Source organism: Palaemon carinicauda, chromosome 35 (genome assembly GCF_036898095.1).
Source record: "Palaemon carinicauda isolate YSFRI2023 chromosome 35, ASM3689809v2, whole genome shotgun sequence".
Classification (NCBI taxonomy): domain Eukaryota; kingdom Metazoa; phylum Arthropoda; class Malacostraca; order Decapoda; family Palaemonidae; genus Palaemon; species Palaemon carinicauda.
In genome coordinates, this window is record NC_090759.1 from 49,595,848 (window position 1) to 49,621,642 (window position 25,795).

General features: G+C 44.6%; 1 protein-coding gene across 4 annotated transcripts in view; it reads left to right on the plus strand.

Moving 5' to 3' along the window:
- Window positions 1-25,795, plus strand: part of LOC137627725 (uncharacterized) — a 245,881-nt gene that overhangs the window by 37,168 nt on the left and 182,918 nt on the right. For all 4 annotated transcript variants that reach the window (XM_068358992.1, XM_068358994.1, XM_068358993.1 and 1 more), the window contains exons 6-8: window positions 21,241-21,555; window positions 23,040-23,182; window positions 23,352-23,462. In XM_068358992.1, the coding sequence (XP_068215093.1) occupies window positions 21,241-21,555; window positions 23,040-23,182; window positions 23,352-23,462 (569 nt within the window). The remainder of the gene's footprint in view (window positions 1-21,240; window positions 21,556-23,039; window positions 23,183-23,351; window positions 23,463-25,795) is intronic.

Here is a 25,795-nt window from a genome sequence, read left to right on the forward strand (position 1 = left end):
TTTCCCTTCAGCAAAAGTAAATTGGATATCCAACCAGTGTTCTGCGGCATGGGGAAGAACGAGTGACCCAGGTTTACATTCTTCCAAGACCAGAAGATACTTATCTTCCTTGACAGCTTTTTCTACAGCTAAAAAGGCTTTCGAAGCAAATGGGAAAAACCATTGTGTCGGGTGCTATAAAAGTAGCCAACCTTTTACCAAAAGCGCCTAATTGTGTTTGTTCCGTAACCGAAATACAAACCACGCTATTTACACAGGGTTTACCTTTTAGCGCAGCTGAAATGGCGAGCCATTAGAATTTAACGAGAGTGTATTACCCCCGCGCTAGTTAGCGGGGGGGGGGGGGGTAGGGGAGTGGTAGTTAGCTAACCCTCCCCTCCCTCGCACACAGATGAATGCTCACTTTCACTTTTGGCTCGGACTGTGACAGACGTCTCTGTCTTGGTCCTCTCTTGGCAGCCATTGTTTGTTTTGTCTTTACTTAATCGCTTACTTTTCATTTACTCAATATATATATGTAAACATGTTTTCATGTTTGTATACATATTTGAGTATAGAAATCAGTAAGTTTCCTTTTCAGATTTGTGTGTGTAGTGTACTTATCTACGTGGTGTCCTCGGCAGTTGGCCGCCACGGCGTTATGGGTGGCGATCGAGTTTGACTTATGTCTTTCTCTCTCTCTCTCTCTCTCTTGAGGTCGTTCACCCTTTTACTACGTGTTACTACGCCCTTGTAGCTTCCTTTCCGTGTGGGGGGGTTGCTACGCCGTACGTTTGTCTCAATTAGTTTATGAATCTAATTGTATTTGTTGATTTTTCAGCTTTGTAGAACGATTCCTTTCGGGGTTTTCGTTCTTTCTTTAGTGTTCATTCATTTTTAAATTACATAATTACATAGTTACATAATTATAATTGTTATAATTCTGTTTTGGTTACAGCTCTCCTTCCGTGAGTGTAAGTGGTTGTGAGAGCACGTGCCTGTTGTGTAATTCTTGTTTCCTTTCCCTCGGGATTCCTCTTCGGAGCCTTCCCGGGGGAATGAATGTGTACTAATGTTTTTTTGTTTTATTTTTTTACTGTTACCGATCTAGTTCGTTTCTGTAATATGGCAACGGTGTGAGCTGTCTTGTTGAGTCCTGGGGATTCGGCTGTTGCTGCCACCCCCCTTGTGTTTTCGTCAGGGGCGTGTCTCCTTCTACTGGAAGTACTCCCGTGACGATTGACAGTTCTCCAGTTCATTTTAGAACTCTCAGGAGGCTTGCCTCCTTGGGCAGGTAACTTTCCTTCCGAGGGAAGTTTTTCCTGTCCAGGCTTGAGTTTTTCCCCTTATGGAGGGTTCTCCTCTTGCCTTTTTTTCGTGGGACTATGCTCTTGGTGCTGAGCGGTCACACCTGCAGTTTCGCTCAAGGGGCTGGGCAACTGCAGGAGCTCCTCTTCGGAGGATTGCTCCTTTTAGGTCACTGCTGACCAGTCTCTTCTACGAAGTGTTTCTCTTTCGTTCGCGAGAGAGTACACTCATAGAGACTCCTCTTCGGAGGATTCTTCTGTTGCTGTTGCTGTTGGCCTCCCTCGCCGTAAGGCCCACCGTCCGCCTCGTCGTAAGGGCCTCTCATCTCCCTATGAGGGTGCTTGAGGCGCCTTTTTGAATCTCCGTTTGCAGCCTACAACTCCTTTTTCTCGATCTTCCGCCTTGGTGCAAATGGACAGCAGTCTGATCTCGTCTTCTGACGGGCAACGGTCTTCCCGACGGACAATGGTCTTCCCGACGGACAGCGGTCTTCCGACGGACATCAGTCTCCCGGCGGACAACGATCCCTTCGGGGCGAAGGGTTGCCTCCCACGGGGGTTCTTCCCTTGCGTGTCAGGGTTTCCCTGCGCGCCCTTCTGCTGTGTTCTCTCCTGCTACTGCTCAGTGTTAACGCACAGGCGCTCTTCTGCTCATCAGCGCTCACCTGTTCGTCAGCGCTTTCATGATGATCATACCTGCTGTTCCTGTTGGTTCCTGTTACGCGCCCTGTGCGCCCACGTTCGCCCTCGCGATCTAGAACTTCGGTTCAGGTCGGGGTCAAGGACTCTTCTTCTATACGCAGGCTTCCACGCGTAGCCTTCTGCTCGTCAGCGATCATCAGCTCGTCAGCGATCATCAGCTCGTCAGCGATCATCAGCTCGCCAGCGATCACCTGTCTCTCGGCGATCTCCGGATCGCCCGCGTGTGTTACATCCGGCACGCCAACGTTCTCCAACTCTTCTGAAGGAACATGGTTCGCCAGCTACTAGCTCACCTGCGCATGATGATCGCCATCGCGCGGCCCTCAACTGCGGATGCTGATCGCCATCGCGCGGCCCTCAACTGCGGATGCTGATCGCCATCGCGCGGCCCTCAACTGCGGATGCTGATCGCCATCGCGCGGCCCTCAACTGCGGATGCTGATCGCCATCGCGCGGCCCTCAACTGCGGATGCTGATCGCCATCGCGCGGCCCTCAACTGCGGATGCTGATCGCCATCGCGCGGCCCTCAACTGCGGATGCTGATCGCCATCGCGCGGCCCTCAACTGCGGATGCTGATCGCCATCGCGCGGCCCTCAACTGCGGATGCTGATCGCCATCGCGCGGCCCTCAACTGCGGATGCTGATCGCCATCGCGCGGCCCTCAACTGCGGATGCTGATCGCCATCGCGCGGCCCTCAACTGCGGATGCTGATCGCCATCGCGCGGCCCTCAACTGCGGATGCTGATCGCCATCGCGCGGCCCTCAACTGCGGATGCTGATCGCCATCGCGCGACCCTCAACTGCGGATGCTGATCGCCATCGCGCGACCCTCAACTGCGGATGCTGATCGCCATCGCGCGACCCTCAACTGCGGAAGCTGATCGCCATCGCGCGACCCTCAACTGCGGAAGCTGATCGCCATCGCGCGACCCTCAACTGCGGAAGCTGATCGCCATCGCGCGACCCTCAACTGCGGATGCTGATCGCCATCGCGCGACCCTCAACTGCGGATGCTGATCGCCATCGCGCGATCGCCCACCTGCAGAGGCTGCTCGCGATCGCTCACCTTCGCATATTGCTCGCCAACGCACGATCGCTCACCTGCGCATGCTGCTCGACCATCGCGTCGGCATAACACAACGCGCCATCGCCAACCTGCGCGTTAGCACTCACCAGCTCACCACCGATCGCTTGTTGATCCATATCGCCAGCGGTCTTCCTCGCCCTCGCGGCAGCGCGTTTCCTCGCCATCGCGCTAACGCTTGCGTTCGCCGCCTCGGACTCGCGCTCATCCACCTGCCCACCCTCACGACCGCTCGCCCGCGCGCCTGCGCGACCGCTTGCCTGTGCGCCCGCGCGACCATTCGCCTGCGCGCCCACACGCCCACGTGCCTGCACGTCTACGCTCATGTGCGTCCGCGCCCATGCTCTCCAATGTTCGCCCACGCGCGAACCAACGGTTTTCTATCACGCGGACGGATAGTGTTCCGTCGCGCGAACCTACAGTGTTTCTTCGCACAAACGTCGGCTTATTTCTTGCAGTATCCATTGCTCGTCTATGGGTTATCGCTCGCCGACCACCAGCTCTCGCCCTTCCTACCACGCTCGCCCTCCTTCTGCGCTCCTTCGCTCACCTTCGTTTGCGTTACCGCGCATGGGCGCTTCCACGTTCGCCCATGCGAAAATTTTTGAATTACCGTCGCGCGAGCTCCAGGGCGATTGCGACCACGATTCCCAATGGGGTTTTCGCAGCATGGCCAGCCTGGCGAGTTCTTCTGGAGCGTATTTCCAGAACGCGGCCTCACCCCGTAAACGCAGAGCATGGCACTTGCAAGAATAGGAGAAACTTAAGGGAGATCTGAGCAACACTCCTCTTTCCTGAACCTGGTTAGCCCTTCCCCGTCATTCCCTGGAAGGATTTTTGGCGGGGGGCTTTTCGTTCGAGATTTCTCCATCGGACAAGGGGTGACTGCTTACCCCCTTCCTCTGGGAGCTTACCAGGTTCTTTCCCTCCTCGGTTACGGCCCGAGGTTTGGTTCAAGGAAGCTACAGGAAGAGCATGGGTACTTTCCTCCTCTCGAGCTCAGGTACCTTGGCCTTTCGTCGTTAAGTATGTAACTTGCAGACAAGCTCGATGTTGTACCATCTGGACGCGCTGACTGAGGGCTTCCTTCGGGTGTCTCATCTGTGGAGGTCGACGACCTCAGACACCCTTCCATCCTTGAGAAGAGTTTGTTTGTGCCCAAGGACAGAGACTTAGACAGCGGCTGTGCGGAGGAAATCGACTTCCGTTTTCACTCCTCCAAGGCGCTTTCTTCCAGACTCTGCAGGGCTCCAGCGCCCTTTTCTTTCAATCACGTCGGCCTAAGTTATCGGCTACGACAACTGGGACAAGGTGTCCAATTGCAGTTTCCTCCTGTCAGGAACAGATGGCACGGGAGACTCCCCCGGGGGGGGGCATAGTCCTAAAAGGAGTTCACGAACTCTAGGATTGCAGGTTTTTCTCTGGGAGGATGCTTAAGGTTACTCATCCGAACGACAGCTTCCCGATGCCCATTCCCGCACAATCTCTGTGATCAGCCAAGGATATCGCGGCTGCCGTCTCTGTCAGCGAATTCAGTGTCTCTGAACCTCTATGCCATAGCATCAGCAGAGTTGCCCGGTTGGGCAGAATGATCCATACCTTAGGCGAAGGTCTTCCTTAGGATCATCGACGGCTTCACCCCTGGCCTCCTCAGTCGATCCTTTCTTGTAAGAAAGGATCTGAGAGGGGATGTCCTTAGTCGACCTCTCAGCCCTGATCAAGTTTGTCGAACAAACTTCGGCCAGCGTAGACCAGCATAATCGATCAGACTGGTAACGAGGCGACAGGACTCCTTAAACCCTTGATCGGAAGGACGGGTACTTTCAGTTTCCATTCCATCCATCTTCCAGGGTGCTCGTCGAATTCAGCCTAGACTGCAAGTATTCCTGCTTATGATGCAGTGTGGCTATCCCGCCGTGGCATAGCAGGTTTGTTTCCCCAGAGAACTCTCCCTGCCTTCCTCTTGGCCGCTCAGGTGCAGGCTTCCGCCTCCTCTGCTGTTTGGAGGGCTGGTCAACTCCGGTAGGCTCGGGTTCGACCTTCTTCAGCGCCGGGACAAGCTTCCGGATGCTTACCAAGAGTGTGGGCTCATGGTATTTTGCTTGGAGCCTTCTCTTCCTCTGCCTCAACATCTGGAGTATCTGGCCATGATATTGAGTCAACGGCCTTACCACGTTGGAAACCCCGCTTCTCGTCCGTCCAGCGAGGTTAAGCAACGTCGGTACTTGGATGGGTGACCACCTGGGGACGCCAGATTCTGTTACCACATCCTCCAAGCCTTCCTTTCGGTTGACTGTGACAAGACTGAGGAGAGTCGCAGTACCTGTTCACAGTCAAGCAGAGCTTTCAGCCCTACCTTGGAACGTTTCCTAGTTCTCCTTTCCTCATTGACCCGTCTATAGTCCGAACGGTCGCCTCAGGATAAGTTCCATGTGGGGCGATCCAAGTTCCGGTGGCTTCAGGCAATGTTTAACCGGACTTCCTGGCCCCTATGGGACCAGCGGAACTATTAGACCTGCAATGGGTGTTGACCTATGGAGCCTCTTGATGGTAGTGGATATTCTCGTCCTTTCCCCACATTCTTGATGCTGTTCTCGGACTCGTCAAAGGAAAGCGGGGGGGGGGGGGGAGGGGGGGGGGGCATGTTCCGGTCCAGGCCTATGGTCAAGACCTGAAGGATACCTCTCCATCATTCAGGCAGGCTTAGGGGCCTTAATCTGGCCCCTCTACAGATCCTACAGCTCCTGCTGAGTCGGCCCGTGCGCGTTGACTTCATGATTTTGGCGTATTCTAACCAGCAGGGGACGCATTTTCACACCTTCACATCTTGCAGTAGAGATACCGGGATGATTGAGATTCTCTCAATACCACCATCGGCTCTCTCATTCCAGGCAGGGGAATGTTCTCTCAGACTATCCGAGCAGAGCCTCGTAGAGAGAGTGTACCTGGGGGTCTTTGACCTTGGGTAACCAGCAATTACTGGTCTGGGGGACCTGATCGCGACAGCTTGGAACCTCCAGCTTCCGCTATTCTTCCCCCCAGTCTCAGACCCCGAGACTCTGGCAAGACGCATTCCGGTGATGGTGGGACAACTTCGACGCCTGCGTCTTCCCTCCCTTTTGTCTGTGGACAATGGGTCTCAACAAGACCAGGTTGTCTGTCAACCTTTCAATGGGAGAGCTCCACTGGGACTATGCGCAGAACGGTTTCTGGACCCTCTGCTTCCCCTGACGGAACTCCCGGGAGAGCTTCTCCCACGGCGCAGACTACTCAAGCAACCACACTGCGACATCTCTCCCGAACCGGGGCGTCGCTTCGGCTTCATGCCTGGAGACACTACGCCTCCTCCTCAAGAAGAGACAACCCGCTACAGTCGCGGTACGGAGGTCGCGTCATCTGCGATAGTCATCCACAGGGGTCTCCCAGGCAAAGTGAAGAGTGTAAGGTGGTTAGTGCCGTGGGAGATATACCTCTTCCCTTGAGGCCTCTTCTCCAGCAATAACGGTCTTATTGCCTTTCGGCGGGAGGAAACTCCTTTCCGCTCTCGGCAATGAAGCCTGTCGCTCAGCCTTTCCCTGACCTTCAGGCTTAAAGGAATAACTTTTTCCTGCCCGCTGGATCTATCCTCGCTCATGCGAAGCTACGATCGTCCCTGCCCTAGTCGGAGGAAGACCTCCAACTTGGAGCATGGCTCGGACTTTTAGTCCTTTAAGAGATCTTCTCAAGACCCTTTACGACAGGCCTCGGATTGTATTCCGCCTTGGGTCTCCTGCTCACTCTGGCCACGGCCAGTGTGTAAGCAATCTTCTTGGTCTCTTACGACTCCCCCCCTTTCTAAGGAAGAGGGGAAGGTAACATTCAGGCTCGCTCCTGAGTTGTTGGCTAGACTCAGAATCTGGGGGTCCCGGCCCTTCGGTCCGATTCATTCAAGATTTCGAGTCTCCATTCTGTATCTGATGTCCCAAGACCTTCTCTTTCTTGCCAGTAAAGGAATCGAGAGGTTAGCGCTGGGAACAGCTGCAGTTTTTCCTCAGTTGCAGCCGATTTGGGAGCACAAGGAGGACATGGGGGAGTCACCAGTATACCTCTTCAGCCCGGACTCAAGGACATTCATCTCGACCTGTCTCCAGACCCTCCCCCGTCACGTCGCCCTACAGCACGATGTTGGATACATCGCAACGTCCCTCGCCTTCGAGTAATACTACTCTGTGACGCAGGTGCTACAAGCTGGAGTCTGGAAGCGTCTAATGACCTTCGCAGCCCGCTTCCTGCAGGGCGTGACCCACAGGAGTCTCGATACGTTTTCTATCGCTCTGTGGTGGCTACACAACAGCTGGTCTAACTTCAGGCTCCTTTTTGGACAGGTAGCAGAAGGTTGAGGGCATTGTTATCAGGTTTTAGTCTGCATGAACGAAAGAAGTATGTCTGGCCCTTACTTCTTTCTTCATCATCCCCTCTACGGGGAAGCAGCATCCTGGTCTCTGCATAGCTGACCTCGAACCTCTGCAGGTAAACCATGCTTCCTTGTGTTCCGAGTATTGAGTCAATACTGTCGCGTCCCCCATACCCTGACGAGGTGGTATTGGGAACGTCTTAACCCAGAGTTCCTTCTGGAACTCCAGGTCAACTGCCTAGGACGGGTCACACTTCTTCCTTCACACACAAGCTTACGTAGGCCACATGGTTCCTTGCGAAGCAAGGAACTTGTGAGGTGCAGGGACTCCTTTTATCGAGTGCTACTCACTCGGATTCTGAGTCCCCGGGTAAAGCCAAAGCTAGTATGGCTGGGGACTTTCCACCCTACCTAAGGGTAAGTCACCCTGTGTAAATAGCATGGTTTGTATTTCGGTTACGGAACAAATGACAAATTCGAAGATAATTTGTATTTTTCCTAACCATACAAACCTTAGCTATTTACACACATTTGCCCACCAGCCCTGTTCTCCAAGACAAGTCCTACCTCTAAGTGAAAGTGAGCATTCATCTGTGTGTGAGGGAGGGGAGGGGTAGCTAGCTACCACTCCCCTACCCCCCCCCCCCCGCTAACTAGCGCGGGGGTAATACGCCCTCGTTAAATTCTAATGGCTCGCCATTTCAGCTGCGCTAAAAGGTAAACCCTGTGTAAATAGCTAAGGTTTGTATGGTTAGGAAAAATACAAATTATCTTCGAATTTGTCATGTTAATACACCCTGCTCTCTTCATTTCCTTTACTGTCAGGTACTGCGTTCTGGTGTGATCTAGAAGGATCGTTTCTTTAGGGATAGTGTCGTCTCATAACGGAACACCTTCAGCTAACCTATCATAGCCAAAGGGGTAGGCCTCTATATCTGAATAAAACTCCAGATCAGCAACCGGTCTAGAGCCTAGCCCCTCTAATATGAAGAATACCCTCTGGAAGTGCCGCATGACCCGCGTACCTCCACGGGTTCTGTTGCGTGCAAGAAGGAAGCTGAGAAATTAAAACCTTAGCCTTAGAAGGATCCTCTTGAGGTTTTAAAGCCTGAATCTCCTCCCGTAAGGCTTTAAACATCCTTCGTTGGTATTCTTGGGTCCCTGCCATAAAAACCTTCAAGTTTGCTAACAGGGATCTGTCTTCCAAGTTAGATGGGAATATAGGAAGTGTTGGTTCGCCTGGCTCGACCGGGGATGGAGGAGGGACAGAAACAGGAGGCGTACCTGAAAAAGAAGGCATAGTCATAAAAGTTTATATCGGAGCCGCCATAGTGACGGCAGCTGAAACAACGGAACACACTGAGTCTGTCATGGAAGTCACACTAACCTCGTCCAATTCGGGCAGGTAAGAATCATCCACATGAGGGAGGGGTTCCTCCGAATCTACTGCCGACAGGAGTGCCGATTCTCCACGTGGAGATAAGGAAGAAACTGGGGATAAATTGTCCACGTCAAGGCTCAAAGAACTAGAAGTTTCATCTATGCCTTTTCGTCCGATGTCACTTCGTCCGTCTCTTTGTCCACTCCCTTTGGTCCAACGTCTCTTTGTCCGACGATTTTTTAGTCCAACGTCTTTTCATCCATGTGGTTTTTGGTCCACTGTCTTTTAGTACAATATCCATGATTTTTTTGTTAGTCCATTTATTCAATATCTGAACTTAAAACTCTGTAGATTTGTCTTTAGGTAATCCAATGATTCTTCGGTAGTTTGATTGCTGTTAAGAGCCATTTCCCAAAATAGAAGTGATTCTTCGGTAGTTAGGTTGTTGCTAAGAGCCATTTCCCAAAATAGCAGTGATTCTTCGGTAGTTAGGTTGTTGCTAAGAGAAATTTCCCAAAATAGAAGTAATGTTTTGTTTGGAAAATTTAGTAAACTTGTTTCTTGCCTATGAATTCGAAAGAAAGCATCAACACAATGGCAAGATCTCTAACGTCTTCAAAAGAAAAAAAAAAAAATAGTTGACGAGAACAATTACTTTACTTGTACTTTTACATTTATGATTTTCACTCTCACAATCGAAAATTGGATAAAGATTATTGGCGGTGTGAATTCAGAAAATCCTGCTCAGTGCAGATTCATACCGTGATACAAGAAGATACTCCAAAAATTGTGTATGTGTCAGGCGAGCACAAACATCCAGCAGAAACAGCGTTGGTAAGAGCAAGAAACGCTGTAGCTGAAATGAAGGAAGGGCCAGTTCAGAGCATTTCAAACAGTGTGCGTAATGGAGAAAACTTTTTACAAATTGTCTCTGGATCACAAGATGCAAACAGGCTTTTGCTCACAACATATACGCTTTCTAAGCATCTTATTGATTATAGATTTTTTTTTTACATTTTAATTAGTGCCTTCAATATATATATTTTATTCTTGCATATCAATGTCTGCAATAAATAATTTTTTTTTGTATTTTCATATATAAATGAATTTTTGTCTTACATATTTTTCTTTTTCTGGTTGTACCTATAATTGATAAAATGTCTACAACTAATATGATTTTTTTTCTTACATATTTCACTTTTTCTGGTCGTATTTTTAATCAATGTATAAAAACGCACGGTAAAAATTTCTACTTGCAAATATACTCGGGCTTACATAATCTAATATCTGAATACTATAAAAATCTAACATAAAATCTAACATTTCGTTCAGACAAAATTGGTCAAAATCACGCTGGAACAAAAAGAAAAAACAAAAAAACATCGGACAAAAAGACGTCGGACCATAAAATCATTGGACAAAAAGACGTTGGACCAAAAATTCATTGGACAAAAAGACGTTGGACCAAAAATTCATTGGACAAAAAGACGTTGGATGAAAAGGAATGGACAAAAAGACTTTGGACGAAAAGGATTGGACAAACTGACTGTACACGGTATGAACAGTAGGTATGGGTCTAGTTGGGGCGTACCCCAATACCGAGTCCGGGGCTGTCTTCGGAAAAAGAATATCCCTCCAAGTTACAGAAGGAAGATAAGGAGCCTTTGGCTCAGCATTCTTTTTGAAGCCCCTGACCCAGGAACGAAGAGATCTCTGGATAAACACACTGTCTTCATCAGAAACATCCTCCGATATCCATCCAGAATGATACAAGTCCTTACACACACTGCAATCCTGAGGGTCCCAATAAGAGATTGAACCCTTCATTCTCCTGCATTTAGCATGTATCCTGCAGGTATCATGACCACAGGGATACCTCACGGTCCTGGCACAGATCGGAATTCTACAATGCATCTCCTTTGAAGATCCCGCCTGTAAAGAGGAGAAAATGACCATGAGTACCTTAATCTCTTTAGATCACCACGCTAAAAAGAATGGGTTAGTAGCATTCAAAATTTCAGTAAAAACTTGGGAAATAACCCCCAAAATGTTTGTATTTACAACTTGTGATCAGAAAGAGAAAAAGGATCACAATATCCAGACCTCTGTAATGTCATTAGTTTGTTAGTAAAGGCAACTGAAATTGTCCCCTTTTATCATATGAATATTGTTCAGTTAAAAGAGGGAACGAGGATACTCATCAAAATCAATAGCCTACCCTCTCCGCCGAGGAAGGGCTAATAGGAAGGTAATGGAGTCACCTACCCTGCAAAACATATCGACGCATCGATAATTGGAGCAACCAAAGGTAAAAATAGAAGGCTATTCTTTAAACCATAATCTGACAAGGGGAATTGTAATAGAATCCCACCTGTAAGATGCACAATCCAATCCACGTCCTAAAAGGATCTGAATAAAGTGATGGAAGTAATTAACTCATTATTATAGCTAAATCTAAAGTCTAGTTAAGAACCTTTCGCAAAAGATAACTCCAAAGCTGACTAGCATAAAGATACCTCGCAAGTCGTAGAAGTAAGGTCTTTATGCCGATTTGGGGTTTATACTCATCAACCGATATTAGAGCAACCCTCTATTAGAAGGCAGTCTCTAAGAAATAAAACATGCCATCGTAACATAATATCCTTGCCGTCAGTAACAGCACAGATAGGTAACGGCATTGTCGCCTCCCAAGGCTATTCCTAAATCGGGGCACAATAACCATACCCAATACTGGGCGAGAACTGCCGCCAGTTACGACAGTGTCGGTAAAGATGGCAGCAATCTAAAACGACGATAGTTTGTATCAAAACGTCATGTCGTAATAAAAAGAGTGTGGCAGTATACTGTATAGGCCACATAGATAATATAGCAACGTATCACTATAATATGCCCCAGAAATGGAATGCCGTTGGAGACGACGAAGCCGTAAGTACCGGCATTGCCGACAGTCTGACAACTCTCTTTATAAAGGAGAATGCTGCCGGGTTAATAGGCCAGAACCACGAAGGGCTAGGCCTTCACACAATTTCAAAAACACACAATAATATAAGTACCAGCAATGCCAACAGTCTGACAACTCTTTATAAAGGAGAATGCTGCCGGGTTAACAGGCCAGAACCCCGAAGTGCTAGGCTTCACACAATCACAATAATATATTTAAGTTTGATATCAGTAACGGGGAAACCCACCTCGAGAAAGTAATTATTCTAGCAAACTTTAAAAGGTTAGAATACGGCATCACACAACTATCAGCGCACCGACAGGAAAAAGAGACTCACTCTTCGCAAAGGGGAACTCTAAAGGAATACCGTAAACCCACTAGAGAGCATATGTAGCACGATGGCCAGACGGACACACTGTTAAAGAATAGGCCTGGCCAGATACCACAAGACGAAAGAATAATCCCAGGAACTAAAGAAAAGGCATTAGCCAGTCAGCGAACCAACTGAACAAGAAAAATGAGCTCACCCTTTGCGAAGAGGACCTCTAAAACTGTGCCTTCTTAGCCCTGAGAAACTCTGACATTTGTAGCACGATGGCCAGGAGCCCCAACTGCCAACTCTAGGCTAGGTTAGCCGAAACTGATATGAACTCACAAAACGACTAAAATAATAAATCGTAATTAAATTATAAATAAAATTGAGTCCTTAGCATCGTAATGCTAAACAACAATTAGCTAACATGAAACTTACACAAAAAAGGGATTTTGACGAAGGAAAAATCTATTTCTGGGGAACCCCCCCAACCACTCAGAGACGCGTCGGTATGAATTGTCACTTGTGGAGAGGGGAACTGTAGAGGAACCGACTTGGAGAGGTTCCTCCGATCGGACCATGGTTGTAGTCTCATTTTCAAGACAGAGGGGATCTTCGAGGTCTTGTCTCTTAAAGGTATTGTCGCCCTCTTTCTCCAAACTCGATTGATGTCTTTGAGTTTGGCTTTTAATAGGAGATCGGTCAGTGAGGCAAACTGGAGTAGGCCGAGGATTCGTTCTAAAGCTCTTCTGGACACCTGTTTGTGTTTGAGAAAGTTCCTGACCTTGGAAGCTATCTCCCTCACCTTCTCGGGAGGAAGGGAGAGCTTGTGCTTTGAGAGGTCCCAACGGATGCCTAACCATTCGAAGAGGCTTGATGGTTGTAGGCGGGACTTCCGGAGGTTGACTTGGAAGCCCAGTTTGGCGAGAAAATGGAGTACCTTCGACATAGCTCTGTTGCATTCCTGGTGCGACTGGGCCCAAATGAGCCAATCGTCCAGATAGGCGACGATTTGTATCCCTTGGTGTCTGAGTTGCTCGAGCACCGTCTCCCCCAGTTTCGTGAATACCCTGGGGGCAATGCTGAGACCGAAGGGCATGACTTTGAATGCGAAGGCTCTCTTGCCGAGACGGAAGCCTAGGTAAGGAGAGAAGTTTCGAGCTACTGGGACATGATAATAGGTGTCGGTAAGATCGATAGAGGTGGTGACGGCCCCACGGGGAAGTAAGGTCCGTACCTGAGAGATAGTCAGCATACGGAACTTGTCGCAAAGGATGTAAGAGTTGAGCTTCGACAAGTCCAGAACTACCCTCAACGCCGACGAGTCTTTCTTCGGGACTGTAAACAGGCGGCCTAGGAATTTCAGGGATCGAACCCGCTTGATTGCTCTCTTCTTGAGTAACTCCGCCGTGTACTCTTCCAGGATGGGAGTGGGTCTCTGGAAGAAGGTCACTGGTGGAGGAGGGGATCCCTGTGACCATTTCCAACCCAAGCCCCTTGATATTATGCTGTGAGCCCATGGACTGAAGGTCCAATGGTCCCGGAAGTGATAAAGTCTCCCTCCTACCGGCATCACATCATTGGGAGGGAGTGAACTTAGGGCCCCTCCCTCCACGGGAACCCCTTGCTCTAGGCCCGCCGCGTTGGCGGAACTGTCCTCTACCTCTGAAACTCCCTCTTTGGTATCCACGAAAGGAACCGGAGGATTCGTAGGCAGGGTTGTATGCAGGTGAGGGCATCCAAGAGGGGTTGGGCTGTGTACCAGGGGGAGCAGCGAGGTAGACTACCTGCTGAGGAGGTGCCTGTTGTCGAGAAGTCGAGGCCGCGGAAGGCTGTGGGGACGAGGTACCCCGGGCCGCCTTGTAAGGACTAAACCTCTGCTTCTTCTTGAAGAACGTGTGTCTCTGGGGTTCGAACCTCTTTTTGGCTGAGAGACCCCACCTTACCTGCAAATTCTGGTTTGCCCTAGCTGCGTCCTGAAGAACCTTATCCACCTCGGTCTGAGGGAAGAGGGTCTTACCCCAGCAGGAGGACGCTATCAGTCTGTTCGGCTCATGCCTGATGGTGGCCTCCGACAGAACGAACTTCCTGCAACTAACCCGAGCTGACCAGAAGTCATGGAGATCTATTTGGTAGGATAGCAGCTGGTTCTTTGTGGCGACTCTGAACAGCGTTTCCTCTGGGTAAAGAGATCCTAGGGACTCCATGGAGGTGATGGATTGGAGGGACCTAGCAAGTCTAGTACGGGTCTCGAACTCAGTTTTGAGAAGACTCTCTATTAATCTGGGAAGCTTCTCAGAGAAAAGAGTAGAGGCACAGTCCGGGTCTAGTTTCCCCACCGTGAAGGTAGAAGCCGCAGCATCCCAGGCTGCCGAGGTACCCGGAATAAGCAAAGAGGTGGGGTCCCTCTCCTTGAGAGCCGGCATGGAAGAGCCTTCCTTGATGGCCTGTATAGTCAGCTCTGTGACTTTGTCTATGAGCGGCAAAGAGATGGAGGCCGCTGTCGTAAAAATAGTGTACGAACCTTTGTGTGGGGTGAGCTTGAGTTAATACACCCCCACTCTGATAGTGTTCTGGCCCAGATAGCCTGGGCCTGCTCTTTTGGAAATATGACCGTTTCCTTCGGTACCTTGTCCATACGGACCAATGCATGTTCCTTTAACCGTACAAAACCATTGAACGGGAATGCTAGGCCCGGGGGATAGAACTCCAGGTCCTCTAGAGGGTGGGTGCCCATGCCCTCCAGAGTTAGGGAACCATCTACAAATGGAGCATGCAAGGCAAACCGCCAAGGATTGTTTTTATCGAAGGGCGGCAGCTTCGATGCGTCTGGGGCAGAAGGGGGAGGAAACTGAGTTCCGGCGCGGATCAGAGTAGCCATCATATCCTTAATCTCTGTTATTGCACCAGAGTGATGTTGAACTTGATCCCTGACCAATCCTTTGATCAGTTGGATGGGGAGGAGATCAGCCCAGGGTACCTGAAAGTCACCCGTTGGTTTTTTCTTGGATTTGGTAGACTTAGACTTCTTAGGAGTAGTGGTTTTACGAGGAGCAATATGAATATCAGGAGCTGTCGAGGGTCCGGGGACCGGTTACGTTGATACTGGCAAAGCTGAAGTCTTATAAGTTCGAAGTGGCTTCACCTTGGGTCGTACGGAGGCAGAGGGATCCCGAGGAGAAGCCTTAGAGTTATCAAAACCTAGAAAGGAAGAGGTAGGAGAGGGAGTAGGAGAGAAAAGGGTTTCCACCATCTCGGCACCACTTACCTGCTCGTCCTTGGGTTCTACGTCTATATCCAGACCCGCCATGTTCATCGGTACGAGGGGTTCGTCCTCCACGGAAATGGTAGCCCTGACTTCTTCAATTAAAGGGGCAGCAAGGTCAGGGGAGACTGCAGCAGTAGTCGAGCCTGGGAAGAGACGGGAGGCCATGTCCCCATCGAGGAGATAGGGTGCGCCAGACGGGGCATTCCTGCCAAAGCCCGACACCCACGGACGAAGAGTAGCCCTTGCTGAACGAAGAGAGACATCATCGGCCTGTAAGATTTGCAGTGATTAGTGATGGAGGAGGGGGTTTGCCCTCCCAAATATACTGTGTATATCATATTCATGTCTATATTAGTGTCTGCCAACGAGAAATAAGGAACAAAGGGAAAACCCACTTACATCATCATTCAGCAGAACTGACGACAGCTCGTAACAGAGCGAGCACAAATCCGGGAACCAAACTGGGTATTGGGCCTGTCCCGGTTCCTGGATAAAGGGAATGGAGCAGTGAGCATGAGACCGGCAGAGGTCATGCCCAACGGGGTCGCTGAACGAGGCAGGGCATCCTTCAGCAGTACAACGGGCCTTCTGTAAAAGAAAGGAGACATGAGTCTGGTGTTGCTTGAAACTCTGATAAGGGATAAAAAACCTATTATTTTAGAGTTCCGGCACTCACTGAATTCCCTAAGCACCCATATTGCATTGACCAAACAACCGAATATTAACTTTAAGTTGATACCGTCCCATACCATTGTTGGCACTTTAATATTCAATTGTCTGTATATTTGTAATGCACCCAATGTCTGTTAATGACATAAGGATAATTAACTTAAAGCAATCCGCCGACCTCCAAGGGTCGGGGAAGCAGTGACATGCCCTTAAAATAAATATAAACACCAGCCTTAGCTAAAGGCAAGGCAAATATAAGTGTGAAGTGTATGGGCGACCTCCGGTGAAGCCGGAGCGTAATGAAATGTCCTGAATAAAGGAGCCTTAGCTAATTAGCTAAGGCAACTATAAGTGTGAAGTGTTGGGCGACCTCCGGTGACGCCGGAGGATAATGAGATGCCCTGAATAATTCAATTGTGGCTAATAATTCAATTGTGAAAGATAAAAAGCTAAGCCGCAGCTAAAGTCTAAAGCTTAGATTATAGTAAAGCATATTTACGATCTCCGGTGAGGCCGGAGGGAGAAGAAAGGTCCTGAATAATTATTGTGAATAACAAACACAGTTGTAATAACAAAGGCTATTGTGGATATGGCCGTGGCCTGAGACCGGAGTAAGGGCCACCGGAGGGTCGTATCTAAACAATATGAAGCCCGTCCCATGTAGTAAACAATATAAATATAACAATAGAACGAAAGTTATTGAGAATCCCTCATGGCGGAGTATAACTCTAGGTGGAGTGGAAAACGTCCATAACTACTCCCGAGCCGTAACGGGGAGAGGACGAAACACGGACCAAAATAACGCTAACAATTGAAAAGTCACGAAAAATAAATAACTCGTAAGTTATCATCCACCCAGAGGGGGAGAGGTGAGGGAGGGAGAACCCGCTGAACGCACAAAACGGAAAACGGGAAATCCGCTCCCCCACCGGAGCTAAGAAAGAAAACGAGAGAAAGGGGTAACTCGTGACTGCGAACAGAAAACGGGGACCCCAAGCTCTCGCTCTCTTAAACACAAAAACAGGACTAAAAAACACACAACACTATTATAAACGTATAAAATAAACCTGTACATCCATAAAACACTACGATCGAAGAATAGCAACTGCTAAAACTTAAAATAAATAGCACAGTCGAGTGACGAACGCCTCGGAGGGGCGGGTACTAAACAAATACAAAGCTAAATCGCTATCTCGTTCGTAGGCTGGACATACTAGCAAAAACTACCATGAGCATAAATACACAAAAAAATAAAAATAAAAATAATAACGGTTCTAAAGGCATAAGGCCAGGGACTTAACCAAGAACCTAAGTGACAGAGTACTAAACGGGCAGACAAAGATGAATTCCCAAACAAGTGAACAAACAATGGCCGCCATGAAAGGCCAGACGGGAATAATAAAACAGACTATACTGGATATAAAACAAAAGCCCGGTACAAAAAAAACTGTCAAAACAAACTATGGTACTTAACATTGGAATGTGGGAAGATGGAGCTTCGGACATGACAAAATAAATCCACGATTGATAAAAAAGACCGAGAGCACAACAAAACAATTCAACACTTTGGATTCCAAAAAGAAGGATGTTGTTCAGATGGCGCTCGCGTCGTGGCGTGGGTGGTGTGGCGCTGGGGGTTTGTCTAGGGCCTTTGTATCGGCCCATCCCTTTGACGAAGGAATTAACTAAATGGAAGACAACCTGTGAATAGTGGATTTCACGCGCCTTTGCTTTATACACGACACCCAAAAGGTGCTCGCGCGAGGGTTGTAACCTCAGCATTCCATGCTTTTATCTTTCTCTGGTATAATTGGAAGGTTTTATCAGAAAAGATATACAAGAAGGACTTTTCACCGGGCGCCACAGGTCGACCCAGAAATTTAAGTAAACACGACAAATAAGAGGCTATCGGCGATTAAGCCCGATGCCATGCTAGTAGGACTCGAAGCGCTCCGGCTTCCTCTAACCAAAAGCTAAATTAAAAGTCTTCAAAGGGAGCTAAAACCAAAATTAGCATGAACAAAGACAGAGAGAGGTAGATACTCAACTTTGATGAAGAAGAGGAAGCCATATCTTGAAACAATTCTTCAAAAACTGGGAAAAAAGCGCCCACAAAAATCAACCGCACTGTAGCCACCAATTGCGTTCAAAGGAATGAGAAGCTGTAGCGTATTGGAGCACTGGAAGGTGATGGGATGTGTAACGGCTCCTTACTTATCCTACCCCTTAGTTGACTAGACTGGGTAAGGTCTGTTTGGGGTGCAGATATCTATGGTTATCTTAGGATATGCCCCTGATTATACACGATATCTTCGGATAGACGTTTCCGGGGGTTGGAACCCTGTGATACGTGACGGTAATTCTCTTGTAATGTCATTTGCAGAAATATATTGTAGAAGTTGCCAGAAGGAACTTCTATCAGGACGACATGGCTCGAGCCCAAAAAAACATATAGAAAATCTTTACAAAGTATAGTTGGTTAATTATGTACTCCTGGTGTCAAAATTTAAGGAAAAAGTTGTTCATTATAAATGCACTCCCCCCAAAAAAAGCAAAAAATAAAGAATGTCTGAATAAGTAAAAACAAGTTTTTATAGCGACATTATACAGGAAGGTTCATTTGCTGATGTACCAAATCCAACTGTTGTAGGAACAAAAACCTTTCCTCGATTCCCAGCTTCTGAATCTGAACTCAACATATTATTAATGAAGCGGCCAAGCATATGGTAAAGGTTGAAGTCCATAAACATTCATATGATACTTTCTTGCCAAAAGAAACCCAATTAACAATGTACCCTTTAAAGAAGTAAATCTATCTCCATATACAATTGTACCAAGGTTTATGAGTTAAATCCATTCTGGAAGTGAGCTCGCAACCCACACTGCTTGTAAACCAAAACAATTTTTCCCATTCAAAAAAAAAGGGGGGAGTACAGTATTGCCTCCCGATATTGCGGCTCATGTTTCGCAGCCTCAGTGCATTGTGATTTTTTAAATATGTTTATGTTTTTATATCTAAATCACGCAAACCCAAGAAATTAAAAAATGTGTAAATTCCAATAGAAACAGTGAGTCGCGACATACCACTTTGTCTGTACTCGCATGAGATCTTACATGGCACTTTACTGGATGACGGGCTGAAGTCAACGATTGAAAGCATAGAGATTGGTATCCTGTTAGCTGATTGACCATGGAGCACAGTATCACCTCGTAGTATCTCACCTTGCAGCTTCTCCTGAATGCGCATCAGTTGCGTTTATGTTGCATTACAGTAACTCGTGTTCCTGTGTTTAGTGAAGTTATAGTGTCTTAATTTTGTTTCAATCCTTACAATGCTGCCCAAATGCCCTACTTCTTTAAAGAGCTCTGGTAATGAGCCTAAGTGGCAAAGGAAGACGCTGACCATAGTTGAAAGGTGTAAAATCAAAACTTATGATTACAGTGTGTATAACTTTTAATATTTACTGTAACTGCTTATATACTTTTTACTGTATGTACCATACACAAAGAAAAGTTTCTTAGATACGAAAGTTGGCCCCTTTGCTATTTCTTATCTACATCAATGGCATACAGTAGATTCAGGATTAACTAGTAGAATAGCCAAATTTGTCGATGATACTAAACAAAGTATAAATGCTTCAAACTCAGAAGATATAAAAGCCTTAAGAGAGGATCTAATGAAGCTATGAAAATGGTCCAGGAAATGGCAAATGCCTTTCAACTGTGGGAAATGTAAAGTCATGTACATGTGGTATAGTAACCCACAATTAGATAACTCACTGCTGGGTAATGAAATAGAAAATGTAGACCGGGAAGAAGATCTCTGTATTATTATTATCAAGGATATGTAGCTCACCAAACAGAGCATAAAAGCTGAAATAAAAGCACAAAAACTAATATATTACACAAAGAGACAATTCTAATACAGAAACAAACACTGTACTACAGCTGTACACATCACTAATAAGCCCCATCTAGAATACAGAGTACAATTTTAGGCTCCAAGTATTCAGAAGGATATAGACTAGAAGCAGTACAAGCTAAGGCCACCAAACTAGTTCCAACACTACGACAATTTTGATTTAGAGGGAGAATAGAACGTTTTAACTTATTTGATATACAAACTCGATGGCTAAGGGGACAGTTGATAGAGGCATTCAAAATTCATAAAGGAATAACAAAAGTAAATTACCACAATCTATTTATTCTCATCACAAATCTATCCAGAGGTAATGGATACAAACTGGAATTGAAAAGATTCAACACCACTCAATGTGGCAATTTCTTTACATACAAAATAGCAAGTACTTGAAATAGATTTCCAGCAGCTGTAGTAAACGGTAACATGGTAAACGAATTCAAGAATAACTTAGACAAGATCATACGAACTCTAAATGCTTAAATTAAATCGCTCCGCCAAAGACCAAATGTAGTCCACGCAGATGTACTAAATAGTCTTTGGGACATCCAAAATCCTTGTAACACACACACACACACACACACACACACACACACACACACACACACACACACACACACACACACACACACACTCTCTCTCTCTCTCTCTCTCTCTCTCTCTCTCTCTCTCTCTCTCTCTCTCTCTCTCTCTCTCTCTCTCTCTCTCTCTCTCTCTCCATATCTTTCAACAGCTATTTATCGTGGAATTATTACAGAATGATATGTTTTTTTTACATATAAAATCACTGTGCTTTGCCAATATATTAGAGAAAATTATATAACAAATTTATGAAAAATTATTCTATAATCTTCACAATAAATGAAAAAAATATTTCTGTTTAGAGTGAAATGCAATGGAAAATAAAGTAAACTTTTGAATAACTCATTTTGTAATCAGTAGTAAAACAAATAAACATGGAAATAGAGCTTATATAGTAGTGAGAAGAGTATCCGATGGTAACAAATCTCGTATGTAGTATGAGTAGCGGATCCGTGCTCTCGTAATGAAGGAGTTTTTCATTATTTTCATACCATCTCTACTTTCCTTTTTCTTTTCATATTTTTGTGTCACTATTTGTTGTATTTTACAGTTTATTCCTTACTTCTCTGTTTTTTTTATATTGGTCTGTTTTTTTTATTGGGATACTGGATTTCCTTTGTGGTTGTACATGGCTTGCAAAAATAATAATGATATTTATATAAATCTCTTTCTTAACTATTATTTGTCTTCTCTTTTCAGCTGCGTTTTCACAGTTGAAATGTATTACTGACAAAGAAAAGGATGAGGTAGATGATGCTCTGAGGCATTCCCCAACTACCAAAGGTAGAAGTAGCATGAATTCAAACATTCCTTCAAATGTAAATGAAGACCATACTGGCCAGGCTTTAGAAAACTTGGATAACAACGACATTCTTCCCCAAACTCCACCATCTAGTTCATCCTACAGAGTCCCAGAAATGTCAACGCAAAAGACATTGGATGATCCAGCTTCATACGCTTCAACTTTATATTCTAATGCTCGAACACCCACTGGACAGGCCTGCACAACACCAGGTGATTAATGTCCAAGTTGTAAAATATTTTATCTTTTGATAATGGTATTACAGGGCTGGTATTGGCAATTCACATGATTTTATAATAAATTTTAATGCAATAACTACTACCATAATTACCACACTATCTGTTTTTAGTTAAGTAAGGTAAGCCCCCTTTTTTCTAGAGAATTAGACATTATTACATGTTATGAAAGAATTCCATGAGGCCAGAAACCTCTGATTTTGGTCTATGCTTACTGTAGCCTTGCAGCAAAAGAATCTGATAATTGTTATTTCAATTTGCCTTGAAAAATATGCTTGGTTCCTTTAACTATGATAACTTATAGTAATTTGAAAACCAGCTTACTAAGGAAGCTAGGAGTTTTATTTAGCTAATCCTGACCCTTGGCATTTCACAGCTTTGCATCCTAGCAGATTTTCCAGATTTGTTTTCATGAATAGGATAATTAAAAATAGGTGGCCTCTCATCAATTAAGGTTAAAGTTAATACTTAGCACTACTATGAACTTGAGGTTTTCATTCTTGAACTTAACATAACCATTTACAGAACCTGCTAGACAGAAGTAGGGTGGCCGTCCTTTCTTTTAAATCCATTTATACAGGAATTTATAGATATTGTTGTCAAGGTGCTATAATATTTACCATAATAGTTTTTTTTATTATGAATTTGTTAAACCTGATCTCTGAATCACATCACATTTCTACACCTTTCAAGCTTTAAAGGTGTAAAGAATAGGGTATTGCATTATGTTTCTCAATGAAAAATATAAATGGAACCAGACTGAGTTTAAAAAATTGTTCATTATGATTATTATTATTATTATTACTACTAGCTAAGCTACAATCCTAGTTGGAAAAGCAAGATACTGTAAGCCCAAGGGCTCCAACAGGGAAAAATAGCCCTGTGAGGAAAGGAAATAAGGAAATATGTAAACGATAGAAGAAGTAATGAAAATTAAAATGAAATATTTTGAAAACATTAACAACATTGAAACAGAGATTTGATTTATAAACTATAAAAGGACATGTGTAAGCCTGTTCATCATAAAAATTTGCTGCGAGTTTGAATTTTTGAAGTTTTACTGATTCAACTACCCAATTAGAAATATCATTCCGCAACTTAGTCACAGCTGGAGTAAAACTTCTAGAGTGATGGGAAAAGTGAATGAACAAAAGATAAATAGCAGAAAGCAATGCAACTTTAGTGAAGGATGGTGCAAAAAACATAAGTACCATTAACTGTGTCGAAGAAGGTCCATTGCATGCCTTATCTACGTACAAGTTAGCGAATGCTTTAAATATTATAAGTTTTATGAATGAAAACTGTTATATTACACATAAGCACTATATACATTAGGAGAAAATAAATGGTGCTGGAATTTTATATGTTAAACTCAATTCTAGTTTAAGAATATTAGTAATACAATTTGAATCTGAGTGTATTATGTGACTGCTTCACTAATAATTTTTTTGTGTTCACAGCTTCTATGTCTAGCATTCGAAGTGTGTTGGTAGCATCACCTTGTGTACCTGATCCTGAATTTCCTGTGCGTTGTCCCTGTGGTGTACATTTGGACGATGGGTTAATGATCTTGTGTGCTGGCTGTGGAAACTGGCAACATGCGGTATGTGTGATCGTGAATCTGCAATTTTTATAATTCTCCATACAGACGTGATGGTTATTATTTAAAGTATTTTAAATGGATAATAATAAATAACATTTTAATTAAAGCAATTTTTCGAAACTTCAAATTTCAGGAGTTTTAGCTCTTAAGTTTCTAATTATTTCCACAGGTTTGTTTTAATGTTTTAGAAGAAGAGGAAGCTCCATCTCAACACATTTGTGAACTCTGTGCTGACTCCTCCAATCCATGTACTGATCCAGCACTTCCTGTGGAAAAAGATGTAAGTTCAATTATGTATGTTGTGAAAATTTTATTTTTAAAATGAGGTAATGATAACTAATTCAACTTTCCTGCCATTTTTACTGGATTTTGGGTAATATATTCTCGAGTTATCGGGTAGATTGCTCATCGAGTAATGAGGACCATAAAATATGTTTTTAGTTGTTAATGAAACCTTTTTTTTCAGTTCTGCTCAGTTTTAAAAGGAGAAAGATATATTTTGCTTGGATTGGGTGCCTGAAAATTTACATTGATCTTTCTATGATATTATTTGTATTACTTTACAGTTCACAGGTATATAGTTAGCCCTCGTTTTTTGCGAGGGATAGGTAACAGAGACAGGCGCAAAAAGGGAAAAATCGCGATTGCTTGTTGCCCTAGGGTGGGATAACTCCTAAGCTAACCCAACAACTCGCTGCCATTACCTATACTCTGATAATTAACCCACTAAGTATTGCCTAATATTATTTTTACTTGGTTTCTATCACAGTATAGTTGTTCCTATCTAGTAATACTATATAACGTGCACTGATACTGTAGTGTATATTACTGTAATATACTACAGTGATACCTCTTGATAAGAAAGCTTCTGCATACAAAATTTTCATGCTGTAAAACGAGATTCTAAGATTTTTCGCTTCATATTGCATAAAATGTTTCATGCTACAAAACTAGGTACGGTAGGAGAGCCCGACATCCTCCGAGACTGATTTTAAAGTTCATTGAACACAAACCGTAAACTCGCCACCATCCTCCCGCTTTCCCATTGGTTATATCCCTACTCTCATGTTGTTACCGCCATACGATTATCATCTCCTATTGGTCATCATCTATCCCATAATGCAGCTACCTATCGGCGTCCCTCGAACATTTCATTTTGGCAGCGCTACAGTTATATGCTCTTCATGAATCAACATTCGTGAATCACAGATTCACAGGATTTTCTGTAGTTGAATTTGCTAAATTTTTGCAAAAAATTTATATATATATGCAAAATATTCATTTCATTTCATTATATAAATAACAGATCGTAACATATTTTTCCTTTTAATTTCATGCTTATTTATTTACAATTAATTTTATATCAGCAATTACATTTTCCAATTAAAAAACACACTGAACATTACTTAAATGTATATACGATATGAACACACAATGTACTAAGCATATCATATGCATTACTGTTGTGATATATTTTTCTTTCATTTTGGTATATAAATAACTGATCTTAATATATTTTTTCTTTTTAATCCCATGATTATTTATTTACAATGAATTTTATATCAATAAGTACATTTTTAAGTAAAATACACAATAAACTAAACTATTGTATGTGCGAAAGCACAATGCTATTACGTATATCAAACACATTAGCAATCTATTTTTCTTTCATTTCGGTAAATAGATTACAGATCCTAACATATTCTTCCGTTTACTCTCAAAATTATTCATTTACAATTTTATATCAATAAGTATATATTTAAGTTGAAAATCACAATGAACTGTACTGTTGGGTATGTACGAACACACAATGCAACCACGTATGCATATAAAAAATATTAGCAATTCATTTTTCATTCATTTTGGTAAATAAATAATAGATCGTAACATTGTTTCCTTATATTGTCATGGTTTTTTTTATTTACAATTCATTTTATATCAATATGTACATTTTTCAATATTAAACTTACCCGATAATCATGTAGCTGTCAACTCCGTTGCCCGACAGAATTCTATGGAGGGATACGCCAGCTATCACAATACTAGAAGGGGGTGTATTTACCAGCGCCACCTGTGGCCAGGTACTCAAGTATTTCTTGTTGACACCTCCTCAATTATTCCTCTGTCGTGCTTCCGGCAAGACGTTCTGGGATACGCTTATGTTCTTGGAGTATTTTCACGACTTTGGTGAAGTATTTCTCTTTGATTTCGGCTGTCGCTTTACTGGAAACTTCTATATTAGCTTAGTTAGCTTTTGGAATTAATTTGATTAATTATGGTGACGAAGAGAGTATGAACTCTCGTTCACCTTTCAATGGCCGACCCTTCCCTTAGACGGAAGTGTTGGTGTCTAAGAGAGTATAGACTCTCTTTCTTAATTTTGCTTAACAAAAGTTATAGATTTATTTTATATCTCTCCGCCTCTTATAGGCCTCTTCGATTAACTTCCTTTTATTATAAACTTATTAAAATTAATTTTTATATTTGTTTATATTCGACCTTCCTAATAGTAGGCGGTCTTTTCTTGGTACCGAAGTTAATTAACATTGAGCCCGTCATTTCGGTTTTACCTGTTAACATATTATGCTTTTTCCGCCACAGAGTTTGAAAGAA